The sequence below is a fragment of the Saccopteryx bilineata genome, chromosome 3, assembly GCF_036850765.1.
Source record: "Saccopteryx bilineata isolate mSacBil1 chromosome 3, mSacBil1_pri_phased_curated, whole genome shotgun sequence".
Lineage (NCBI taxonomy): Eukaryota > Metazoa > Chordata > Mammalia > Chiroptera > Emballonuridae > Saccopteryx > Saccopteryx bilineata.
Window position 1 is genome coordinate 173,791,984 of NC_089492.1, and position 27,090 is coordinate 173,819,073.

Consider the following 27,090-nt stretch of genomic DNA (forward strand, 5'->3'; position numbering starts at 1 on the left):
GACAGCTCCCTAGCCCCTTCTACTAAGCACGGATGCAGCCCGAAAACAGCCATGTGTGAATCACAATATGCCGTATCTGCCAGTGCTTTGATCTTGGACTTTCCAGCCGCCAGCACTGTGAGAAATAGATATCTATTATTTACAACTCACCCAGTCTATGGTATTGTGTTAGAGCAGCTTAAAACAGATTGCTTATAAGTTTCCTTTTCAGCAGAGAAGGCCTCATCAAAAAAAAAAAAAGAAGAAGAAGAAAACTTACAAAAGGATTTTGGTACTGAGGGAAAACATGAAAAGACAGTATGAGGCACAACAGCAGTTAAGTTTACAAAGTGTAGGTCAACTGTCCTATCATGACTGACTCTGAATGAATCAGGAGAGTCTAGGTTATGCTATAGTCATAACTCCCAAATCCTAGTGGCTTATCACAACAAAGCGCCTTCTTGTTCTAACAGAACACCCAGCACAGGCTGGTGGGGGCTCTGCTCCTTGCACTCACCTGGGGTCCCAGGCTCTGCTCCTTAACTTGGCAAGTGCGTCCGCAGTTCTTCCAGAGGTGGGGAGAGCACCCTTCCACTCCCATTGCACCAGCCAAAGCAGGGCACCTGCGCAGGCCTAACCCCAGGGCTGAGAGATGTGCAGCTGCCCTCGGGGCAGGGAGAAGAGGAGCTAGACAGGTGACAGCTCTAATGTCACCACACTTCTTCTTCGGTTCCCAGACTCAGCCACAGGTAAAGCCCTTCCCACAAGAGCACTGTGTTGTTGACACCCACTGCACCTTTCTCTCTGCCCTCATCCGAGAAGGCGGTGGAGAAAAGCAAGCTGCCACCAATGTGGCTACTGACAATGTATACCTGCAGCAGGGCAGTGGATAGTTAACTTTCTAAACCAAGGAGCAGAGTAGTTGCTTACTGGCGGTAAGCAACAGTCAGGGCAGAGTGGGGAGAGTCCTGTATGGTCGAAACAATCCGAGAGTCTGCACCATCCGGGGACAGTAGGGCTGCTGGACAGCTGGGTGTACCGCTCTCCCAGGAAGAAAACCAAAGGAAGGCACAGCTGGAGGGAGGATACAAATAGACAAGTGGGGGAGAAGAAGAGTGGGGAGAGGATAAGAGTGGAGAAATAAGAAAAACTTTGTCTCAATTCAGTTAGACGTATAAAGCTTTCTTACACACTATGTAGTGTGACTCTAGCCTTCGGGCACTGTTTTCACTTCTGCTAGGTTTTCGTTAAATACATACTTCACCAGAATCCACTCTGTTTATTACCTAAGAAACAACCACATCGATCTTAGGAAAGGAGGTGCCCAGCCAGTTCCTACACTGCCAACACTTCCCCTCCCCCCGCCAGCAGCCAGGGTGATGCCCGGTGAGGGGGACACTGCAGGAGTCTCAAAGGGGCAAGGGCAGATCTTCCGTTTTTTAAATGTGATTTCCTCTTAGATTCACATACCAGTTTCAGGAGAAATGTAGTTAACACTCAAGTCTCAGTTTTGTTTTGTTTTTAAACTCACCAACTGATAACATAATTAAGTTTTGATTTGGATTCTTTACAAGTCTGAAATATTTTGAGACAAAAGGAGGAGCTGAACAGGGGTGTGGGTTTAAAGATGAAAAATGTCATAAATGGTAACCACAGGGTACCAGATTTCCCTGTTCTGATACAATCCAAATAACTTCTTTAGATTCAGACTTGCTTATTACAGAAATTCCTTTTATTGTGAAAGATGTCAGTTCATTTAGTAAAGGCCACTGATATCAGGTAGAAACAAATATTTGATATAACTGATAAAAAAAGGGGCCAGCTCATTTCAGACGAGTCCAGGTTTTGAAAGCCCGTGCGTGAGTGCTAAGAAGCGGGCAAGCCCTCCGGCCGCTGCCGCGAGCCCTGTAACTGGCAGAGTCCCCGGCACATTCCAAAAGGATTTGACGTCCAAAAATAGGTTTTGATATAAACTTTTCAGGAACACATCTGCTCTGAAAAAGAAGATACTGGTAGAAATGGGACTCCAAACAAAGCATAAAGAAGGAGATCCATTTAAAAATGTTTATTAAAGATGGAAAAGTCTTCCCACATATGGAGAAGGTGACCAGATCCACTCCACACTGTACAAGTTAAGTTCTGACTTGAGGCTGAAGATTTACTGAAGATGCAACCACTATCATTTCTTGCTAAAAACAAACCAAAAGGAGCTTAATGTAAAAGATATGCTATGGCAGCTGTTACTCGGTTTCAGATAAAAGCACCAGTGGGTCCGACTCCACGGAAGACAGCGTGAGCCTCATTAAAAAGTGTGGCTAAGGAGGCGGCAGGGAGACCAGCAAACACGACTGCCCTTTGAGGACTGATGTGGGAGCTTCCTTGTTCATTGAAGACTTTAATTAGGAATTTATTCTTCTCCATAGATGCTTCATTTACTGTGTTTTAATTATAGACCTTGACGAAAAAAGCAAGAAGAAGAGCAAACAGGGCCAGGCCTACGGACATCATCAGTGCCGAGTCTTGACGCAGCCTCTGCAGTCGCAGCGCCAGCCTGGACCTCGCCGAGGCTCGCTGCGTCGTAGCTGGGATGTGGGATCCTGAGCTCAGGGGATTCCCAAGCCTATTTCTGAATTCCTGGTAAGAGAGAAACGCAGAAGGAAAAAATAATTTTAAAATGCAAAGAAAGTCTTATTGGGGTATTAATTAAGTAATGGGTCCCTAGAAGGAAATTTTTCTTTTTTATTGAAATATAACTGACATGTGCATTGTATTAGTTTCAGGTCTACAACATAAAGATTTGATGTTTATATATATTGTGAACGACCACAGTAAGGCCACTTAATATCCATCAGCCCATATAGTTACAAATTTAGTTTTCTTATGATGAGAAATTTTAGCGCATGTATATTTTTGAGTTAGTGTTTTTGTCTCCTTTGGATATATTCCTAGAAGTGGAATAGCTGGATCATACAGCAATTCTATTTTTATTTTGTAAGCACCTCCGTACTGTTTTGCATAATGGTTGCACCAATTTACATTCCTACCAACACAGAACTAGGATTCCTTTATCTACATACTCACCAACACTTGTTATCACTTGTTATATCTTTTTTTTTTTTTTTTTAATAACAGTTGTTCTAACAGGTGTGAGGTGGTGTTTCACTGTGGTTTTGCTTTTCATTTCGCTGATGATGACTGATGTTGAGCATCTTTTCATGTGTCAGCCATCTATATGTCTCCTTTGGGAAAATGTCTATTTAGAGCTCTGTTCATTTTTGAATCAGATTTTTTTTTTTTGCTATTGAGTTGCATGAGTTCTTTATATATTTTAGATAGTAACCCCTTATCAGATAAATAATTTGCAAATATTCCCTCTCATTAATTAAATCACCTTTTCATTTTGTTGATGGTTTCTTTTGCTGTACAGAACCTAATAGTTTAATGTAGGAAGGAGCTATCACTTACTGCTTCAGCATGGGCACATTCAAACAGCCAGCATAGGCCAAATGGCCCCAAAGCAGGTGTAAGTCACAGTTCCTCCCTTGAGGAGTCAGACTGCATTCATAGTCTCTATACACGACCTGTGTGAGAGGGAGGGACAGCACTCACGGAGAATCAAGGAAGAATTCATGAAGGGTAGAAATACAAGCAGATCTATTTAGCAAAAACAACAACAAAAACAAACCAAAAAGAAAAACAGAGAGAGAGAGAGAGAGAGAGAGAGAGAAACCATAGAAGCCATTTTATTCAGCAAACATACTCCTTATGACAGAGATTCCCATAGGGCACTGCTGCAGGAGGGCTGCCCCCAACCCTCAGGGGGCCCAAAGGGGTCTAGGTGGCTAGAGGCATCCACCCACCCCTGTATGCAGCATTTGTCATGCACATGTCATGATGTGCCACATCACTATGCTCACTCTCTGTGTGCTGGACATGGGAAAGGTTGGGAAGCTTGCTGGGAGGGAGTTTAAAAAGCTAAGGGCCATGATGTCACTTCCTCTTAGGTAGTCCCTGCTCCCTGACATATTCTAGCGGGTGTGGGGAGGAGCAGATGGAGCGCCTGGGGAAACCTGGCACTGGGAGTGAGGGTGGCACTCGGAGTGAGGGTGGTTCTAGTGTTTTAAAGTGTGATTTTGGTTCCACTTACATTTCCACTTTAGGTATAGGCTTTAGAATCAGCACCTCCCTGCTGAAACCTGAAGAGCATGCTGAGGGCTGGGGGGGGGGCCTGGGGGGTCGGGTGGGGAAGGGAATACTGGATGGAAGGAACAGTGCGGGGGGGGGGCAGGAACACAAAGGCAGCATACCACAGGCATGTGTGCGTGTGGAAAAACAAGAAATACACAGAAGCCCTACATGTCTTTGAATGACCATTTCACTTTGCTCATTCTTCCATTCCAAGCTCCCTGACGATCTCACGGTGAGACCTCGACCTCGTGTGGGAAGTGGTGCGCTGCAGCTCACTGTGTGCGCCATGAATCTGCACTTTACAGAAATCACTGCTCAGGATGGTGGAGGATGGGCTGAGGGGCACCAAGAGAATGGGGACGAAGAAGCTGGTGGTGAGCGGTGGCGATAATGAGGTGGAGATGTAAACACCTAACGTTGGGATGACGGCAGTGGGATGGAAAGGAGGAACAGAAGACTTCTGATGTAGAAGCAACAGGATTTGAGTTCAGATGACTGGGTAATGAGAGGGAGAAAGAACAGGAATGGGGAAATAAAGATGACTTTTGCAATCTAATTCCCACCAGCTAATATTTACATGTAATACAGTGTGTTCGTAAAGTCATGGTGCACTTTTGACCCATCACAGGAAAGCAACAAAAGACTATAGAAATGTGAAATCTGCACCAAATAAAAGGAAAACTCTCCCAGTTTCATACCTATTCAGTGCAGTTTGATGTGGGCTCACGCACAGATTTTTTAGGGCTCCTTAGGTAGTTATCCCGTATAGCCTCTACAGACTTGTCACTGACTGATGGCCTACCAGAACAGGGTTTCTCCACCCAACTGCCGGTTTCCTTCAACTGCTTATCCCACCGAGTAATGTTATTCCTATGTGGTGGCGCTTTGTTATAAACGCACTGATATTCATGTTGCACTTTGGTCACAGATTCGAATTTAGTGAGCCACAGAACACAATGAACTTTCCTCTGTACCGTCCACATCTCGACTGGCATGGCTGTGGGCTGCTCCGCTGTATACATGGTGTTACGTCATCATCTACGCATGCGCACATGCTGCCACATCATCCTACAGAAACTGAGGGTTTTCCTTTTATTTGGTGTAGATAGAAGAATTCTTGCTTTGACTATAGGAGACTGGTTGAAAATTAATAAAGCTGCTAACCACAGGCAGTCAAACCATTATTTACTTCTATGCTCCTCAAATCCCTGGGCCTCAGGACACCCTGCTGGTGGCCCCTCACTCTGAACCCTGGCCAGGAGCACACAGTTGAACAGACGGAATTGGCCTCCCTGCAACAGCGGGGCATGGGCAGGTGCTCAGGGTGCACTCAAACGTGCCCACCTGGGAGACCACTCTCTTGCGAGCCTCGCTTTCTGAGTGATATTCAGGAGCTGGAAATATGTTGACAACCTATCATTTCAATTGAGTAAAAATAGCCTTAAGGGCTCATGACAGCACTCCTAAGTAAGCAGCAGCCCTGGGGAAGACGCAGTCCTCTGGCTGAAATGAGAGAAGCCAGGGAGTTCCTCCCCAGCAGTGAGGCTCCTTCTTCATCTCTGGGAACCGGCACAGCTGGTCATGGGAGGTACTCAGTAGTGATTAGAAACGAACAAAATGAACGAGTGAATGAATGAGAGAATATGAGGGCATGTGCTCCATCTGAGATGTAGCCAATCAGAACTGTGCCTATGTCTCTGGTGATCAGAGTGTCCAGCAATGTATTCAGGGCACTTTTTACATGAGTCATGAGTTGCTGCTGTAGCAATTAAACCATCATTTCTCATGTTTGGGTTTACAGTTACCAGAACTAAGAGGCTGATTAATTTTCCAGGGTCCAAGTTAAACATTTTTGAGTCACATAGTTTTGAGAAGCCAGTGGAGACTAGAGACTGTTCCCCTGAAAAATGCGGAATGCGGGTGCACGCGCCCACTCACACACCTGCATCTGCCTTCAGGAGGTTCACAGACCTCGCACTCAGGAAAGGAGCCGGGTATGGATTGTGTGAAAAAAGAATATGAATACAAATTAGGTAGAGGGCCTTGGAAGGGGGTCCCTCAAAGTGTAAGACCCTGAAACTTCAGCTCCATTAGCTTCTGGGAAAATCCACCTCTTGCCCAACCCAGTTCTGAATGCCTGCAGTTCTAGAAACTACCACTCAGTGATCCCTGCTGCCAGGCTGGGAGTTAGCCTGACCCAGGCAGGCCTAGAGAAGTCTTCTCACAGCACTGGGTTGGGTTCCTGAAACATCTGCTTCACAAAACTGCAGTGCAGGTAATGTGCCTGTGCTCTCGAGCCTGGGAAAGAAACCCTTGACTTTGGATGATAGTTGCTCAAAATTTCTTCCTGTCTTCCTTCCAACACATGTGCCCTAAAATTTTGCTCAAGATATAATAGTTATCTATTAAACTACCACAGTGGATTAGCTGTGGTTGTGTTCAACTTAGTCACTCTTACTTGGTCACTGATTTTTCCCCCTCCAACCCTCAAACATTGAACACATCTAAACACAAGGGACCCATAAGATGTATTCTGGTGCTGAGCCTCTCTCCTGCTCCTAGTGAACGAGTTCATATCCCGGAACCACACAGAGAGCAGCAGTACGTGTGAGTCCGCATCCTGGAACCACACGGAGAGCAGCAGCATGTGTATGCAGCCACAAGAAGCCCAGCTGACCTGCCACTCTTCCGAAGGTCAAAGTGAGAGCTGGACAACAGAGCAAGAGAGGGGAAAATGTAGCCTGTCTCCAGCCGCACTATGCTTCTCTTATTATCTTCACCTTTTACCAATCCAAGATTTTAGTTAAAGGAGTTTCATGATATGTTTTAAATAAAACATTTCTCAGATCTGGTAATCAGTAGGCAAATAACTTTGTACATTTCAATTGTCACTTCTACTGGGATTACAGAAGGTGTAAGTAGAGGACTGCTATTCTGTTACATTCTAGAGTGTAGCTTGAAAACCGGATGAATCTCATGCACTCATCAGCAGTCCCGAGCTGCTGAAGCCCTGCCCACTACCCCTCTCATAAGCACCCACTGTAAGGGAGAAGCTAGGCCCACTGTAAAATCAGCACCTCTTACTCCCTGAGCCTGCAATCTGTGGGCGAACCCTCTGGAAAGGTGCAACCAACCCATGTAAGAAGGAAAGCCTGGGCCACTCAAGTTACGAGGAGGGATTCAACTGTCAGATGGGCCAGGGGCCCATTTTTACCTGCTTTTTCTTTCAATACCTAATATTATTGTAATGCTGTTTTCAAGGAAAATAAAGAGGAAAGAAAACGTTACTGTTTTCCACATAAGGTATTTCTGCCCTTGCTCTGTGCCCTGCCTGAAGCAGCCATCACCCCTCTCTCCATCCTTGGCCTCTCTTCTTGTTGTTTTCTCTGGCCTCTATCACTCGGGGCCTCCAGAAGGAAAACCCCTCTCAGCCAGCAAACAGCCAGGAAGGGTTAGGTGTGTCCCCTCTGTGGGGCTGAGCGTCTTGTTGGCTGGCTCTCATCACGCCCCCTGTCAACTGCTGTCTCCTCATGAGCTGTGTGCACTCCCCCAGAGGACAGTGTAAGTTGAAAGGATATCCCTTAGTAATACATACGCACACATGCATATAGTCTTTCCATATGAAGATCATTTACCTATTCTTGTATTTCTTATTAGATTGTAAGGTGAATGGGACACAGAATCCAATATTACCAATGCTACACAGTATAAATATAAAACATCACTGGGGGAAAAAGACTTACCAGCAGAGAAGCAGGATTGTATGTTAATTTTGTGCAACTACTTTAACAAATTACCACAAACTGCCCTGGTAAGTTAGTGCATTCGGTTAAGAGTGTTGTCCCAAAACAATATCAGGTTGTGGGTTCTATCCCCGGTCAGGGCACACATGAGGGGCAACCAAAAAATGCACAACTGGCCGGACAGCTCAGTTGGTTGGAGCATCATCCCTGAGCATGGAGGTTGCCAGTTGGACTCCCCAGTCAGGGCACATACAGGAACAGATCAATGTTACTGTGTGTGTCTCTCTCGCAGACACAAAACAAAAAAGGAAATTACCACAAACCTAGGGTCTTAAATCCAGCTTCTTGGGGCTGCCTGCATGTGGTCCTTTCTCCATTGTCAAGGCCACTAGCATAGGCTTTTTTATAAGCACCTTGTGGTTGACATTGGACCCAGATAGATAATCCAGGACAATCTCAAAGTCCCTTCTGCCATGTAGCATAACACAGTCACAGGTTCTAGGGATTAGGATGTGAACATCTCTGGTGATGAGTAAGGGGACAGGGACAGGGAGGGGGGAGGGTATATTATTGTGCCTGCTACTCATGGCATATGTGACCCCCCAAGATCTCATTATCCCACCAGAAAGTGTGCTCAATTCAGGCAAAGCTGGACTACCTGCACAAAAGAATTGTTCCAACAGAAGCCTAATGCTCGACTCATTCACAGGGCAAGGGTACAGGGTACCCCTCCCCCACAGTGGCAAGTCCTCGCGGAAGAAGACCGGGGGCCTCCAGGGGTCAGCTTCTGCTAAGTCCTTTTCCTTTCTTTGAGCTCATGCAGACCTGCTGAGGTAGCTGATTGCTAAGAAAATGGTCCTCCAGGGTCATCCATATTTGTCCTACTCAAAGCTCTTTCAGCCAAAAATAGGGACCTGAAGGAAAGGGTACCTAGGAGGTGGTCAATCAATCTTCTCTGAAGGGATATCTGCATTTCTACTTGTTCCTTTGGATTCCGTAGTTACATTTTCACACAATTGCAAGTATTCTTTTTCTGGGGAGCCAGATAGGCGTGGCCTTCCAATGAAGAAACCCAGGCTGTTCAGAAGAGGCCTTTCCTGTAGTTCGTCCTCCTTTGCTAGTGTATGCAGCTAGACATCAATAAGGGAAGTAACCAGAGGGAACTGAATCGGGGAGCTGCTGTTTTGTATACCCCAGGGGATCACTTTGCTAAGGGGATTAACACTTCTCCCTTCCCAGTGTAGGGTTCTCCATCTTTCCAGAGCACAACCAGTCCATCCCTAGAATATGGGGCACTTGGGTGCTTCTATTCGAAGACATGTGCAGTGGAAGCCAAGAAGGTAGCCATAGAAGCCTGTCAGTCTGGCCTATAAGAATAATCTGCGTCGGCCTGGCGTGCGGAAGACCCGGGTTCGATTCCCGGCCAGGGCACACAGGAGAAGCGCCCATATGCTTCTCCACCCCCCCCCCTCTGTCTCTCTCTTCCCTTCCCGCAGCAAGGCTCCATTGGAGCAAAGATGGCCCGGGCGCTGGGGATGGCTCCTTGGCCTCTGCCCCAGGCGCTAGAGTGGCTCTGGTCGCGGCAGAGCGATGCCTCGGAGGGGCAGAGCATCGCCCCCTGGTGGGCAGAGCGTCGCCCTGGTGGGCGTGCCGGGTGGATCCCGGTTGGGCGCATGCGGGAGTCTGTCTGACTGTCTCTCCCTGTTTCCAGCTTCAGAAAAATGCAAAAAAAAAAAAAAAAGCAAAAAAAAAAAGAATAATCTGACTGGCTAGTGGGAGGGACCAGTGAAAGCCTGAGAAAGGTTAAAAAACTAATTGGTTAGTTTAAAGAAGGCCTAATTCTTCCCAAAGCCAAAGGCTATATAAGCCTAACAAAGAAGCTTTCTCTCGCTCCTCTTGCTTGGAAACATGTGCTTGCCCTGTTCATTCCCGTGCACGCGCTCCCCACGCAGCGATGCGGCCCTGGCTGCCGCACTGATTGTCAGGCACTGGGTCTCCCAAGAACCCAAGCGGCTCTGAGTGCCGCCTGGGTGCGCAATGCTGTGTGGACTGGGCTAAGCTCTGATGGGCCTGAGAAAGACTAGACTGGCCTTTTTCCGTGGTGAGACAGATGGAGATGAGACACTGGGAACCTGTGGGCAGCCTTCCATTTCAACCCTGAATAAATCTTACCGCAAAAACCTCACTGCCCCCATACTTGGGTCTCTGGAATGCTCTCCTTATGATTCTGTGGAAAAATACTATTTCCACTGGCAACACCTCATCAAAAATATTTGCATACTATAATATGTAATACTGCCACAGGCCAGAAGAATAAGGAGAAAAGTGGAGGACAGGCTCTACTTGGCATATTTATAGGACATTCCCCATGTGCCCAGCAGGGCTCTAAGCATGCTACATGCATCCTTTCCTTTACACTTTCTAATCTCCCAGGAACGTAGCTAACATGAGTTAATCCCAGCTTTAAGGACCTACCAAATTTACAGGTAGTAGGAGTAAAAGGTGAAGCAGATGAGAGGCGTGGCTTTAATCATACTAAGTTTAACCTTGATTGTGACCTATCATAATAATGTACTATAAATAAATAAGAAAAATAAGGGCACTACATAATTATTAAGATCACTCAAGATCAGCCTGACCAGGCGGTGGCGCAGTGGATAGAGCATCGGACTAGGATGTGAAAACCCAGATTTGAGACCCCAAAGTCGCCAGCTTGATTGCGGGCTCATCTGGTTTTGAGCAAAGCTCACTAGCTTGGACTCAAGGTCGCTGGCTCGAGCAAGGGGTTACTCGGTCTGCTGAAGGCCCACGGTCAAGGCACATATGAGAAAGCAATCAATGAAGAACTAAGGTGTCACAATGAAAAACTGATGATTGATGCTTCTCTTCTCTCTGTCCCTGTCTGTCTGTTCCTATCTATCCCTCTCTCTGACTCTCTCTGTCTCTGTAAAAAAAAAAAAAGAGCAAGATTAATACCAGACTTTCACCACTTCAGTGCTGCACAATCTCATGGAGGTAACGGTGTTATTATATGTTTCTCTACACAGAAGTAGGACCTTCCAGGAAAGCCAGCCTTGGGTCACACACAAACTCTTCAAGTTACCTATCTTGCAGTTCTGAGCCATGTTGAGAGTTTGTAAATGTGACCTGTAGATGGCACATTGCTGAGTTTTCTCTGAACATATGCACACATACTTGATCTGCTCACATGAGAACATGTTGCAAAATGTGTTTTAATGAGGAACAGTTGGTCTGGTTCTGCTCAAATAAAAGATACCCCTGTAAGAGAGATGCCACCTGTCTTTCCATCTTGCAGTGCAGCTTCTAAATGAGTTCTTCTGTCCCTGACACCTGCAGGTATTGCCAGGGACTTGAAATCACATTCCACATGCCAGCTCCTTTCCTGAGATTGACAGACAACCTCCGCCCTGTGTGTGTGTCATTAACCAGAGACCAGGACATACAGGGGATGAAGGGTGCCAAGCTACCTTTCTCCACTATTCTCCTAAGCCTTCCTCAAACTGGGAGCAACTTAACATCATTCATAAAACTAGGACTGCTTAATTATCTCCAAACCAAAGATGTTAGTCTTTTCTAGTTCTTATAGTCTACATAAATAATGTTATATGCATTGTCCATTAGCATTACTGATACGATGGCATATAAAAGAATCACCAAAATAAATTTGGAATCAATTAAACTTGTTCATTTATTTTGGGAGACCATTTACATTTTAAAACCTCTGTCACAGAGTCACACGATGACAGCACAGCACTGTCAAGCCTTTCCATACCACTTTCGGGCACGAGCAATTCTAAATCATACATTATCCATATGTAATTTTCTTTCCTCCTCACCTCAAATGTGTAATTGCTATCAGGTCATTAGAATTGCAAAGAAAATATTTTATACTGAAACATGTGCATGCGTATGCATGCGCGCACACACATACACAAACCCACCACTATAATCTTGGTTTTTTTAAATCTTATTTTGGTGATAGCAGAGTAAATACAAGGCTGTGCTAATAAGGCCAAACATAAATTATTAAATTATCTGCTGTATGATCAAATGCATTTCAGAATATTCTGAATAATTCTGCCTTGACATTTACCAAAGGAAAAGATCTGAGGTGCCCCTGCATGGTCTCGGTGAACCCTCACTTTCAGAAGGCCCGATCCTCTGACTTGAACTGCACCAAATTGAAAAAAGAAATAATCACATCAAAAACCAAAGCTCGGCATCAGCCCATCACTTAATTATTACTTTGTGTAAGATCTCACTTCAAGAGATATGAAAATAACTCAGCTCTCAACTTCTTTTAATGGACTCAAAGTATTTCTTATGTGTAAATTTTTCTCATAGTTTGGAGGCATTGTTAAAGCTTGAAGTGGACGCTAACAAGGATGAAGAATAAATAGTTTTATAGCTCAAAGCTCAAGGTAATTAGAATTTAGAATCTTTATTTTAATAAAGTCTGAACATATGGTCTATGCAGAAAATTGATCAAAAGCAAGATGTGATCAATGTGACAAAATTTTCTTAAAATATACAGTATGCAGTCTAATATAAACAAAAGAACCTCAAAATCTGATTTTAAAAAGTTTACTTTGAATACAAATTATCTTCACATCAGAAAGCTATCTTGATCATAATTGTATTTTACTCTGCACACTCTTAAGTTGAAGGAAGCACCTCCTAAGGTCAGCATCCCTAACGCGAACTGCTGCGCTGGCCCCGACAACAAGGAGTGAACACAGGGCTGCTCAGCACTGGGATGCCTTCCCGACCCTCAAGCTGTGCGGTTCTGTCTGAATACCCTCATCTTCTATAAACTCACTCATCTTTAAGTTAGCACCAATGTGCGTGTAAATGAGCTCACACATTCCTAGGTTTTTTTTTAAGTGAGAGAAGGGGAGATAGAAAGACACCCGCAGGTGCCCAGATCGAGATGCCCCCGGTAATCCCCATCTGAGGCTAATACTTGGACCAACTGAGCTATCCTCAGTGCCCGGGGCCAACGCTCAAACCAGTCAAGCCACTGGCTGCAGGAGGAGAAGAGAGAGAGAAGGGGGAGAAGGAGAGAAACAGATGGTCCCTTCTCCTGTGTACCCTGACTGGAAATCGAACCTGGGACATCCATACGCTGGGCTGACACTTTATCCACTGAGCCAACGGGCCAGGGCCACACAATCCTAATTTTTGACTTGTTACATCAACGAAAATAAGGGGGACATGGTAGGGCATCAGAGTCAGATCTAGACTTAACAATACAGTATAACAATATTTGCCAACAGCACTGCATTATCATTTGTTTATACATAACCTCTCTAGTTCTACAAGAAAAACTAGAGGTTGCAAGCTTCGTCAAAAGGTATGTTATCAGAGGTCTAGCAGCCTAGCTGGAGATACATTTTTACTTCTTTCTTGTTATCAATTCTTTTTTTCAAAAAAGAAGGTTTTCTTATTAGTCATACTTAAGAAAATTATCTAGAACTATTGTAGGTTTCTCTTCTGCTAACTAAATATCAGTCATAGATGTATAGACAAGTATGTGTGTACACACACACACACACACACACACACACACTGCCTTAAAATAAAGAGGGAACCAAGAGGCTTACTTAGAACTACAAAGTCTGTAATCAAAATATTCATGATAGTGGTAGAAATCTGAACTCCTCTATTCTGAATTATTGGCTGGAGATAAACACTAGTACAAACTACAGCTACTCTACAGGTGTGACAAAGCTGAAGAAAGAAATATAAATTGAGTCAAGATGCTCTACTGGTGATCAAGTCCTTTCAATAATCTCTTAAACCACAGCCAAAACCATCCTCATGCCATGGAGTATACACAGGAAGCTATGAACTACAATGTTGAGGAACACAACAATTGGGTGTATTAAAGTTAATCTTTAAGTAATCAATTCAAATCAAAATAATTACTCCTAAGAATTTTTTTTTGTGTTTTTCTGAAGTGAGAAGTAGGGAGGCCGAGAGACAGACTCCTGCATACACTTGATCGGGATCCACCCGGCAAGTCCACCAGGGGGCGATGCTCTGCCCATCTGGGGCGTTCCTCCATTGTAATCAAAGTCATTATAGGACCTGAGGTGGAGGCCATGGAGCCATTCTAAGTGCCTGGGCCAATTTTGCTCCAATGGAGCCTTGGCTGTGGGAGGGGAAGAGAGAGATAGAGAGAGAGAAAGGGGAGGGGGAAGCAGATGGGCGCTTCTCCTGTGTGCCCTGGCCGGGAACTAAACCCAGGACTTCTACATGCTGGGCAATGCTCTACCACTGAGCCAACCAGCCAGGGAAAGAATTTCTTTTAGCTAGGTAACCATGAGAGTGTGTTGACAGATGTTTGCGCTTTAAATGAAAAGGAAGCCATGATGTTAACAGCTATTACAATGCAACCCTCTCATCTGGTTCTAAGTATCGAGTTCAATGACACTGGAGATATAGTTTTAGCATCACTGAGCTCCATGAACTGCATAGGAGATGGCAGGTGCTTTGTTCTGTCTCAAAAAGTCCCATAAATACTGCACTAACATGTAAAATGTTTCCTATTGAAACAAACCTTAAGAAAAATTACATAGTACATTCTATAATTACACTGAACTCAGTCACCTGAAGGAAGTTCGTATCTCCACCTTTTCCCCTATCACTTCCAAAGTTCCATTATGTACACTTCCAAAAATCCATTCCAACGCATGCCTATTCTCTCTTTCTAACAAAAGTCAATAATTTATATGACTCAGTCCTGGCTAGTCAGCTCAGTAGTAGAGTGTTGGTCCTCCGTGTAGAAATCCTGGGGTTGATTCCCAGTCAAGATACACAGGAGAAGCAACCATCTGCTTCTCTACCCCTCCCTGTCTTCTCCTCCTGCAGCCATGGCTTGAATGAGCAAGTTGGCCCCGGGTGCTGAGGATGGCTTCATAATCTTGCCTCAACTCGGCTGCCAAGCAATGGAGCAGCAACCCCAAATGTGCAGAACATCAGCCCCAGATGGGGGTTGTCAGGTAGATCCTGGTTGGGGTGCATGTGGGAGTCTGTCTCTCCACCTCCCTGATTCACTTGATAAAAAAAAAAATTACATGACTCAAAAGCAGCGGTTCTCAACCTGTGGGTTGCGACCCCGGTGGGGGTCGAATGACCAAAACACAGGGGTCACCTAAAGCCATCGGAAATACATATTTTATTTAAAGATGTATTGTATAATAAATATGTATTTTCCGATGGCTTTAGGCAACCCCTGTGTTTTGGTCATTCAACCCCTGTTGGGGTCACAACCCACAGGTTGAGAACCGCTGATATATAAGATGAAACACTACTTATAACAGAGGCATTGCAGACCAAGGAAAGATAGAGTTCCAGTAAAATTTTCTGGAACAATTGATTATATAAACATAAAACAATGAAAAATTTTTTAAAAATATTTTCTGAAGTTGGAAACGGGGAGGCAGTCAGGCAGACTCCCGCACGTGCTCGCCGGGATCCACCTGGCACGCCCACTAGGGGGTGATGCTCTGCCCATCTGGGGTGTTGCTCTGTTGCAGCCAGAGCCATTCTAGCACCTGAGGCAGAGGCCATGGAGCTATCCTCAGCGCCTGGGGCCAACCCTGCTCCAAAGGAGCCTTGGCTGCGGGAGGGGAAAAAACAAAGAAATTTAACCGCTCCCTAGCATGCTTAGAAATCAATTATAAGTAGACTGAGTACTTACCTTGCAAAGGCAAAACTGGAAACATTTAGAAGACAATATGGGCAGAAACCCTTTCTAATACATAGTGGTAGGTAGGAAAATACTATAGTTCTTAAATCACAAAAAATACACACAGTTCTAGGGGCACCAAAAAGAGGTTAAAACACAAGCCACAAATTGTGAGAAGCCACTTGCTTCACAAAGAGCTGAATTTATATAAAGAATACTAAAAATCAATAAGCTGGTCTCAATTCAATAGAAGAAAATGAGCAAAAGACTTTGACTCTTTATTGAAGATAAAATCTGAATATATATATAAAAAACCAATGAACACATTAAAATTTGCCTAGCCTCATTTATGAGAGAATATCAAGTTAAAAATCAATGAAGTATCAACTCACATACACCAGGTTGGCAAAAAGTAAGAGGTCTACCAATACGAAGTGTGGATGAGAATGTGGAGGCACCAGGCGACTTCAACACTGCTATGGTAATGGTCTAAATAAATGAACATAACCACTCTGGGAACAGTGGACATTATCCAGTACAGCGGAAGCTGTGCACACCTCCCAATCCCACAATTCCATTCTTGGGTGCACAACCCACACAACAGAAATTGTTACAAGTAGAGGTCAATTTCAAGTTGCCATCATGGCTTCCATGATTAAAGTTAGAGACTCTAGCAGGGTTTAGAATGGAGAAGGGCATGGGGGAGGGGTTGGTCAAAGGTAGAATAAGTAGCCGTGGATGTGGGGCTAGGACTTCCTGAGAACATTAAGTCTCTAAGCTGTCTCCCTAGCAACCACTTTCTTTTTTAAGATAGGTCCCAGCAACTAACCTACTTCTTCTCCTCAACCACTCCTCCTTTTCCCCTTCTTTATTCTGAAGGTGTTCCCCACGACCATTCTAAACATCACTGGCCAATGTGGAAAACAAATGGGATACCTAAAGAGCCGCTCTGTTGCCAGTAACACAACTTCTCATTTTTGACTGGGTTCTGTGGGATAGGATCAGTCCCTGTATCACTTCCTAAGGCTGCTGTAACAAATTATGTAAAATCAGCAGCTGTCCACAACACAAACTTACCATCTCGCAGTTCTGGAGCTCAGTAGTCTGAATAGGTCTCACTGGACTACAATGAAAGGACATGTCCTTCACCTCCTGGAGGCTCTAGGTGGGGGGGGGACCCATGTTCTTGCCTTTTCCAGCTTGCATTCCGTGGTTCCTGTCCCCTTCCATCTTCTAAAATCAGAATTCTCTTGATTCTCATGTTGCCCTTTTACTTTTAAGGACTATCTTGATTTCACTGGGCCCACCTAGATAATCCAGGATAATCTCTTTATTTTAAGGTCAATGGACTAGCAAATTTAATTCTATGTATGAATTAATCCTAGCCCCCCACCCCCATGTACCTTAGCATATTCACAGGTTCTCAGGATTAGAACACGGACATCTTTGGGGGCTGTTTTTCAGCCTACCACAGGCCCCAAGAGTGATAATACTGAGTTGAGCTGTTGGGTACAAACACTTTCAGAACAACACCATAGTCTAGAGTACTTAAAATCTCCCAAAAGAAGACCATGAAAAAATCACTTAGTTACTACTTTTACATTTTGGATTCTTTATGTGAAAAATAAGAGTTGTGTTTTGTTTTGTTTTTGTTAAACTGATCCAACCCTTCCAGTTCTACAACTCAACATCTAAAAACAAGACATGGAGCTGTAGAGTGGACGGACTGGGTCTAAGATAAAGCAGAACGTGAATTCTGATAGAAAGACACATAGCCTACTAGCACAAAGGCCAGGGTTTCAGGGGGTGTGGCAAGGTGAACACAGTAATGGTCCCAGCTCATCACGCCTTTTGTATTTATACCTTCTAAAACATAGCTATGTACTTCTCTTCCTGGTCTTGACCATGTGACTCACTTTGGCCAGTGGGATGTTATCAAATATAATGCATGTTGTGGCTTGAAAAGGACTTGAGCATTTCTATTTACTGTTCTTCTTCGTCTGCCTTCGCCATGAGAACATGCCCAGGCTAGCCTATTATAGAATGAGATCTATGGAGCAGAGCAGATTCATGTAAGCAGTCCCTGCAGAAGCCATCTAGGTCTGCCAGCAGAACCACATATCAGCAAGCCCACTGACATTAGAGTTGCTGCTCAGCTACCCTACAGTTGGCTGCAGATACATGAGTAAGCCTGGTCGAGATCAGCTGAAGTTCACTATAGCTGTGTGGGTTTTTGTCATGAGGCATTTACTGTCTAGCTAACTGATAATATACAATGACTAGCTATTTGATCCTCTTCAGTAAGGGATGTTCATTATCTCTAGCACGATACATTCACTCATTCACTTAATAGACATTTACTAAACATTTGCTCCATGCTAGTCATTGTTCTAGACATTACAAAGAAGTTAATGAAGCTCAACATTCCAGCCCTCATGGATGGGGCTTCCATTTCAACACCTGGAGAGAAAGGAACACAAATATTTGGTGTGTGTGATGAGGAGTTGTATCATGGAGAAAAACAGAGTATGGGTAGGGGGAACTAGGCTGTGACAGATGTTGGGGGTGTCATTTTACAGAGGAAGGCTTCACAGATAAGGTGGTCTTTCAGCAGAGGCCTGAATGAAGGAGATGATAGACATGTCATCCAGGAATCTAAGAGAAGCATGTTCTAAGTAGAGTGACTAGCAAACAGAAAGGCCCTCCAGAGGCAGGGTACCTGGTGTGCTTAAATTCAAGGAGCAGCATGAAGGCCAGTGCAGCTGGTACAGTGTGCTTGAGGGGGAGAAAAGTCAATGCACGGGGGGGGGGGGGGGGCGAGCACTAGGCCACGTGGGCCATTACAGAGATGTTGGCTTCCACTTTGAGCATCACTGGAAAACCCTACATGTTTTTCTATTTTCCAAATTTAATTGTTATTATGTTAAGATATATGTAACATAGAATTTATCATTTTAATAATTTTAAGTGCATAGTTCAGTGACATTAATTACAACCCTCATGTTGTACAGCCATCATCACTATCGATTTCTAAGACTTCTTTATCCTATAACCATTAGGAAATAACTCATCTCCACTGTTAGCCCTTGACCAGCTCTAATCTACTTTCTGTTTCTATGAATTTGCCTATTCTATATCTTTCATATGAGTGGAATCATATAATATTTGTCCTTTTGTGTCTGGCTTATTTCATTTAGTGTAATGTTTTCAAAGTTCATGCATATGATTGAACATATATCAGAATTTCATTTCTTTTTATGAATGAATAAAAATTCTAATGTATGTATATATCATATTTTGTTTATCTACTTATATGTTGAATGTACATTTGGGTTGTTTCCACTTCTTAATTATTATGAATAATGCTGCCATGAACATTGGTACACAAACATCTGTTTGAGTGTCTGCTTTCAATTTTGGGTACATATGCTTTGTCGTATGGAATCCTAGATGGGTGTGAGCAGAAGAGACATGATCTGATCTACATAGAAGAAAGAAACAGGAGACTGATTAAGTAGATTATGTTTATTTTCAGATAATCCAGTACAGAGACTAGACAATCACCTCCCTCAAGAATGTTTAAAAGATCCATAGCAAAAAAATGCTATCGTGTGCCACAGATGTGCTGTGATTGTTCAGAGGAACTGGCCTCATCTGGAGGGTAACAGAAGAGAAAGAACAACTCACAGTCAATCAAGAGGGGAATCTGACCACAATCACAAAATACATATTTCAGGCAACTTACTTTACAAATGCTGTTGCTGGTTATAAATCTGCCTAAAAACACCAGTAACCAAGTCCTCTTCTCACTGTACATATGTGATTTGGGCAACACATAACCCATGCCCATGGAAGTGTTATTACTAGTGTGAGTATCTTGATTAACTAGATAAATGTAGTTAGGCCTAGAATAATGAGGCCTAGCGATAAATCTTCACTGGTGATCACTACACTACCAACTTCACACCACATATTCAGTGATCACTTCCTGTGTGCCAGGCACTGCTCTGAATGCTTCTCATGCTTTATCTCACATTACTGTCAAAATCACCCTATCAAATAGATTCTCTATTACACCATATTTATAAAACAGGAGACATGTCTAGACAGTGATCAGCCAATGATCACACAGTTAGGAAGGGATAGAACCAATGGTGGGAGTCAGCCAGTTCAAACTGGTTCAGCAGAACCGATACCTAATTTTTTGTTGAGTTTGGCAAACTGGTTGTTAAAATGGCATTTGTAATCAGGGTTCTCTCTAAGGTGGGGGCCTGAGCAGCTGCCCAATGTGGAAATCACAAATTTACATTATTTACTCTTTTTAAATGTTCACTTGCACAACAGCATATTCGAAGTGCCTATAGTAATGTTCATTCCGTCCATAGGTGAAAAAAATTACAAGTAAGGACGTCAATCAAGAAGCAATATGGAAATACCCTAAATAACATTTTTATTGTTTTTTTTCAGGTATTATTTAATATTCTTTCATTAATATTTTAAAACTCTTTCTTATAACAATCTCTTTTTGTGTATCTCTTTTATTGTTCTTATTTAAGTATTAAATGCATGATATAACAAACTACCTTTTGGCATATCGTTTTTTATATTTAAAACAGTCATTGCAGCAGAGAGCTGGTTGTTAAATTATTTGAATCCCACCACTGGATAAAGCCAAAATTCCAAATCCACACAGCATGACCCTCTAGTTCACGTGCTTAAGGGGACACTTGATTCTTTTGAAATGGATGTTTCCAAGAAAGAAGTCCTGGGAACCAGGCCTCTAGAAGGAGAAGGCAGATAGTGATACAGTGTGCCTGCAGTTCTTTGATTTTCTGGGCCCTGGATTTCTCTCAAGTAGTGGCAAATCTGAGAGGCACTGCATCCTATTTTTATAGGTTGACTTCCTACTAGAGAAATGTCAACTTGACATATGGCTTGAATATTTATGTTTCTCAGTAATTTTGCAGAATGGCACTGGGGAGATAGAGGGACAGGAGAAAATTTGTTTCTCCAAAGCCCTTTAAATTTAAAACATTGCAAAGTATTTTAGGAAACAAAGCTATTCATGGTTTTATTATTTTAGGCACAACTCAAAGTCAATACCCTGAATATGACAGGAGAAATAAGTTATCACTTTCATCACTAGGAAGTAAAGGAGAGAAACTAAAATTTATGGTTAGAAGCATGCCCAGCTCTAAAGCACACATCCTTACAGTTCCCACGAAAAGAATTTAAATTTGCAAGATTATTATCAGTTTAAAAAGGAGCTTTTGCAATCTGCTTATCGAGATGTCAAATGACTTCAAAGAGCAGGTTGGGTGGCTTGACTATGACTTTTATAGCCCTTGAAAATTATATTAATTTCCTAAGTTGAAGTAACAGAAGATTTCAACCTATTTACATATTGAACCTCCCAGTCTCTGGACGAGAAACCATCCACTCCACTCTGCTTGCAACTGAAAGCCAAGTTCATTCCACAATAAGGCCTGAGCACCAGCTCTAAGTCAGGCACTGTGTTAGGGCCCGGCTGGTGGGGAAACAGACAGGTGGCCTGCTCTTACAGCTTTTCTTCCCTCATATGCTTGGGCTTTCAAACACACATGACAGAAACTTCTAGTATTTACCTATATGTTCTTACTTATCAGTAGCATAGCAAGGGGGGGGATAGGGGAGCCTATCATGCCCAGGGTGCCACTTGCAGAGGGGTGCCAAATGGTCTCCAAGTCAAACAAGAAAAGCGTAGTAGAAGGGGGGGTGCCAATAAAGTGTCGTGCCCCGGGCGCCAGTTCTGTTCACCACGCCACTGTTACTTATACAGGAGTATGTATTTCCCAAACTTTTTTTTTAAATTTATTCATTTTTAGAGAGGAAAGAGAGAGGGAGAGAGACAGAGAGAGAGAAGGGGGTTGGAGCTGGAAGCATCAACTCCCATATGTGCCTGGACCAGGCAAGCCCAGGGTTTCGAACTGGCGACCTCAGCATTTCCAGGTTGACACTTTATCCCCTGTGCCACCACAGGTCAGGCTATTTCCCAGACTTTTGAAGTTAGGTGGGGCCATGTGAATAGTTCAGGCCAATGGATGTGAAAAGAAATAGCATGTACCATTTCAGTGCTGAGGCGGTGAAAAGCCTGATTCATCACAATTCTCTTCTTGCAGTCAACCTGGGTCCCTGAGTGACCGTGTGAACAGGCAATACCTGATTCCAAACCGTCCACTAAATAATACCGACATGCTACAGTATCAGCAGGAAATAAACCTTTGTTATGTTAAGCCCCAGATTTCAGAGTTAATTTGTTACTGCAGGACAGCCTAACTTATAAACTAATACATGTGTTTTATTGTACATAGTGTTAGCTATAAGTTTTCTATTCGACTTCAAAATCCAGAGGCTCCACTCTTCAGAGAACATGATTTTCCACTGCCTCCAATTGCCCACATCTGCCTATGAGTGCCTAAATAAAGCCAGATTTATTCCTGTGCATCATGTCACTTTGAGAAAAATTTCTCCTGCTGGGCAGGGGCAGAGGTAACATCTCCTACCAGCAGCCTCTATGTGGTTCTTAGTGGTTTTTTTTCCTGAAAAACTCAGCAAGGATTCTACTTCCCAGCCCTTCTAACAGGTTTGTGAACTATCTAGCATCCTTTTTAAAACCCCTTCCTGTTTAAACTAACTGAACTGTTCTCTTTTGTTGGCAAAGTATGCGGACACATACATTTCCTGGTACCACAAGTATTCAGAGGTCTCTTGTCTTTCAAACCCTTACAATCAGATGCCATTTAATGCAGCACTTGATATATTATAGATTTTGTTTCATATACACATATCTCCTCTTCCCAACCAGACTTGCATCTACTTGAGGGAAGATTCACATCTTAGACCTTCTGTACCCCAAGCAGTGCTTGGCACAGTGCTGGGTCTGTTTTAGAAACTGACAGGATGACCATACAATTCATCATCCAAACCAGGATACTTCGGGGAGTGAAAAGAGGGACACTATTATTAATTCTGTTAGGGCAATGGATATAAACCAGGGCTGCCCCAGACAAGCTGAAACATACTGCCACGCTGGGTGCTTACAATTACTGACCAAATGAATATGAAAGACATTGAGGGAAAGTAGTATAATCAAAATCAAAGCATGAAAGAGCAGTCAGGACACCGGGTTTACATTGTCGCAGGAGGTAGAATTCTCCTGGAGCACCCCTAGTGCCTGCCACCAGGACACTGGGCTGAGACGTCCTTTCAGATTTGGGGGTTTCTGAAATACAGCTTTGGTTTTCATAGGGAAGCTTTTCCCATTTGGTGCTTTTATGATAAAGAAAAACATTTGTTCCTAATGAATTCATTTAGATTTGCTAAATATCACCCATAAAACATTGACCCCAAGAGTAATTATGTTGCACAGGGCAGCTCATGTACCTATATAAGACCCTCTCTCTCACCCTAATTCCTTCATGAACAGGTCACAATAGAGTAGCAGTATTACCAGAAGAACATCCAGACTAAAATCTCCACAAAGGTCAAGATCGCTTTCATTATTTCCATCTCCAGCCTTTTGCCCAGCACCTGGATAATATTATGTTTAACAAATACTGAAACATCATAAGAAGCCAGATATTACCTGCATGATGTATGTGTCAGTAATTCAGGCTCCGGTGGCCTGATCCTCTTCTCTTGCCCTTGGCCCTTCTCTTGCTCTGGGAGTCTGCACCTTGCCTTTGCCTCAGCCCACTGTTTCTTCTATCCTCTCCCTCACAACGTGGACGAAGGGGAGAGAGGTTGGAAAGCCCAATCCCCCCTAAGATGCCTCTTTGTGAGTGTGCCCAGCAATGTAAAGAACACTTTATGTGTCCTAGCCTGAGCCCAGGCTAGAATAAGCTGAGATAATACAGGTAGAAAGCCTTAACAGCAAGCACATAGGAGAGGCTCACTAAATGGCAACTGTTATTATCAGGCCACAGCTAGTTTCCTGATCCACGCAATTCCCCTCACCAAGCCCCAGCCTCAAGCCTCGGGAGGAGAAAAATTATCATCTGTGATTGCAGGATTAGTGAGGGAAGTGAAATGACAGCTGTTTAGCATGAGCTAGCTCTGGTGGTACTTTGGATGGTACTCAAAGTGGTATATGAAAGGTACTGCAAATATAGCAAACACATTTGGAATTGACATAATCATATTAGTTCTGCTGTAATGCCCACTTAAAACATAGCTCAGCCTGACCAAGCAGTGGCACAGTGGATAGAGCGTCCAACTGGGATGCAGAGGACCCAGGCTTGAAACCCTGAGGTCACTGGCTTGAGTGTGGGATCATTGGCTTGAGCGCGGGATCATAGACATGACTCCATGGTCACTGGCTTGAGCCCAAAGGTCGCTGGCTTGAGCCCAAGGTTGCTGGCTTGAGCAAGGGGTCACTCAGTCTGCTGTAGCCCCCTGGCCAAGGCACATATGAGAAAGCAATCAATGAACAACCAAGGTGCCACAATGAAGAATTGATGCTTCTCATCTCTCTCCCTTCCTGTCTGTTTGTCCTTCTCAGTCCCTCTCTCTGTCTCTGTCAAAAAATAAAAAAACCCCACATAGCTCAGCAGCACAGGACAAAACGAAGTATCTAGACTGTGAACCCTAAATACATACTTCCTAATGGGCTTGCAAAAGAGTCTAATTGGATGCAATATGAGAAAGAAATGCACTAAATATTAAATGCAGTGTGGTATTAATTGTTGTGACACCACTTTAACATATGGGCAATGAAGAATTCAATCTTTTTTTTTTTTTTTTTTTTTTTGTATTTTTCTGAAGCTGGAAATGGGGAGAGACAGACAGACTCCCGCATGTGCCCGACCGGGATCCACCCAGCAGCCCACCAGGGGGTGACACTCTGCCCACCAGGGGGCGATGCTCTGCCCCTCTGGGGTGTCGCTCTGCTGCAACCAGAGCCACTCTAGCGCCTGGGGCAGAGGCTAAGGAGCCATCCCCAGTGCATGGGCCATCTTTGCTCCAATGGAGCCTCACTGGGGAGGGGAAGAGAGAGACAGAGAGGAAGGAGGGGGGAGGGGTGGAGAAGCAGATGGGCGCTTCTCCTGTGTGTCCTGGCCGGGAATCAAACCCGGGACTTCTGCACGCCAGGCCGACGCTCTACCACTGAGCCAACCGGCCAGGGCCAAGAATTCAATCTTATATAAATGTTAGAAAGACAAAAAAGAAATAACAAACCCAAAAAACAAAAAAGGAAACCAGAAAAACTGCTTGGGATTGAAACCAGTATCCTTGGAGTGGAAGAAAAATAGGAAGGAACACACCCTCATTTGCCTCTAACACGGTTAGCTGATCTGTTTGAAATTAGATCCACTTTCAACTGTTTTAACTTAATTATTAAGCCATTTCTTAACCTCATGAATGCAGTTTTCATGTGCTTTCAAATCTGGCCCTGAACTAATAGACCCTTTCCCTTCAGTGGTTTTGGAAATGAATGTTAGATGGAGAGGAAAGCCTTTTAACGGGGCTTTTCTAAGGGTCAGAGCTCGGGAAACACAATATAGCTTGTACATAAAACCCAGTATACCTGAAAATCCTGCTGGCCCTTTGTCTGGTAATGAGGTGAACCACGCCACCCTGGAAAACTTCTGCTTCCTTTCCCAGCACAGTCGGCTGTGCTGCTGCTGAGCTATCTAACAGCTCAAGTGGATCCATTACGAGGATCAAAGTCCCACAGATGAGAAACAGGTGGCAGCAGGCACCCTATGGCAGCCTTTCCTGCATTTGTGAGAAACAGGGTGGTGGGCCCAGCCCTCCATTCAAGAACAGTCTCGTTGAAAAAGGGGCATCAAGAAGAAATGTCTGCCAGTAAAAGCCAGTGCTATAAGGGTGTCCTCCATTCTGTCTGGTAATTTGTTGCTCTCACTGTGTGGAGGCACTTCCTAAGGTGGCCTGCTTCCCCTGCCACTATGCAGAAATCGTGGCTGATGAATGTGACGTGACATGGCAAAAGGCTGTATAATTTTTACCTTCCCTGCTTACAGTAAAACAATGCCTTGGCATGTATCATGAATTAATAATGATATTATTAGTAGGAGCCAACGTTTATTGACTGCTAAGTCATTTCTATGTAAATCCTATGAAGTAGGTACTGTTATGCTCACTGACAGAAGAGAGGACATAGGTGGAGAGAGGGTGAGTGACTTGCCCAAGGTCATACTTCTTTTAAGTGGTGATGCAAGGATTCAAACCCAGGAAAGCCGAACCTAGAACCCATGTTCGCAATTGCTAGAGTATACTGTAGGGTGAAAACCACTGAAAGCAAATACTTTTTAAAAATTATAAAATAAAAAAAATAAAATAGAGGCCAGGAAATCACTGGTTTTTAAAGCTATACTTACTGAACCCTCATCAAATACTAATATAACTACTATTTCCAGGCACTTCGTCCACACTATCTAATCTAATCTAATCCTCTGTGGATCATTCTTTCCATTCACCAGTGAAGACTCTGTGTTCAAGAAAGTCAGGTGCACAGGATCACAGGATCTGTAACTGTGACTTGAACCCAAACCTGACAGACCCCACATCCTGAGCTTCCCCCACAAAGCCGCCCCACCTTTCTTTAAAGCTGTTCTTTACTGCTAGGAATACATTAAAAAAAGAGAAAAACTTTGGGATAAAATAACTACTTACAAGTTTAGAATTAGGTTGAATTTCTTTTTTGTCTCTTTTCTACCAGGCACAAAATAGCTCTGACATCTTAATTATTGATCCTAGAAATTGTAGAATTTCAGTGATTTGTTAGAACATGGGCTAGAAAGGGAGAAAGACCATCAGGAGTAAAGCTAGCCTGCCTTCATCCAGCAGCCATAGTGTTCGCGTTCTCATCTTCCTAAGGCAGACATGTAACTCAAATACCACTTTTAGCAAAACACAAAGATTAATACTATCCATTTTCTCATCATGTTAATTTTCTCTTTCCTTCCTCCCTTCCTTCTTTCTTTCCTTCCTTCCTTCCTTTTTGGTATCTGGTGTATGCCTATTCTGGTATAGAAAAGAAAATTACTGTCCAGAAACTATCAAATAAGACTCTTGCAATTCAAAAGGCAAGGTGGTACGAGCCTGGATTTAAAAATCCAGGCTTAGCCCTGGCTGGCTGGCTGGCTAGCTCAATGGAGAGAGTGTCAGCCCAGTGTGCAGACATGCCGGGTTTGATCCATGGTCAGGGCACACAGAATCATCTGCTTCTCTTCCCCTCTGTCCTTCTTACCCTCCTACAGCCAGTGCTCAACTGGTCTGAGCTTCAGACTCAGGCACTGAGGACAGCTTGGTTGATTCGAGCATTGGTGCCAGACTGGGGTTGCCGGGTAGATCCCAGCTGGGGTGCATGTGGGAGTCTATTTCTCTATTTCCTCTCCTCTCACTTAAAAAACATCCAAGCTTGACCTCACATCCATCATGATGGCTACTACCAAAAACAACGAA

General features: G+C 43.8%; 1 protein-coding gene across 7 annotated transcripts in view; it reads right to left on the reverse strand.

Annotated features, from left to right (window-relative positions):
• Nucleotides 1–27,090, reverse strand: part of CDKAL1 (CDK5 regulatory subunit associated protein 1 like 1) — a 1,056,598-nt gene that overhangs the window by 179,367 nt on the left and 850,141 nt on the right. For 4 of the 7 annotated variants that reach the window (XM_066268291.1, XM_066268292.1, XM_066268293.1 and 1 more), the window contains one exon: nt 1,164–2,613. The exons of 1 other annotated variant lie outside the window; for it this stretch is intronic. In XM_066268291.1, coding sequence (XP_066124388.1) covers nt 2,422–2,613 — 192 coding nt within the window. In that variant the 3' untranslated portion in view covers nt 1,164–2,421. Of the gene's footprint in view, nt 1–1,163; nt 2,614–3,444; nt 3,561–27,090 lie in introns of those variants that run through there. 2 more of the 7 variants (XM_066268294.1, XM_066268290.1) reach the window with 2 other exon arrangements.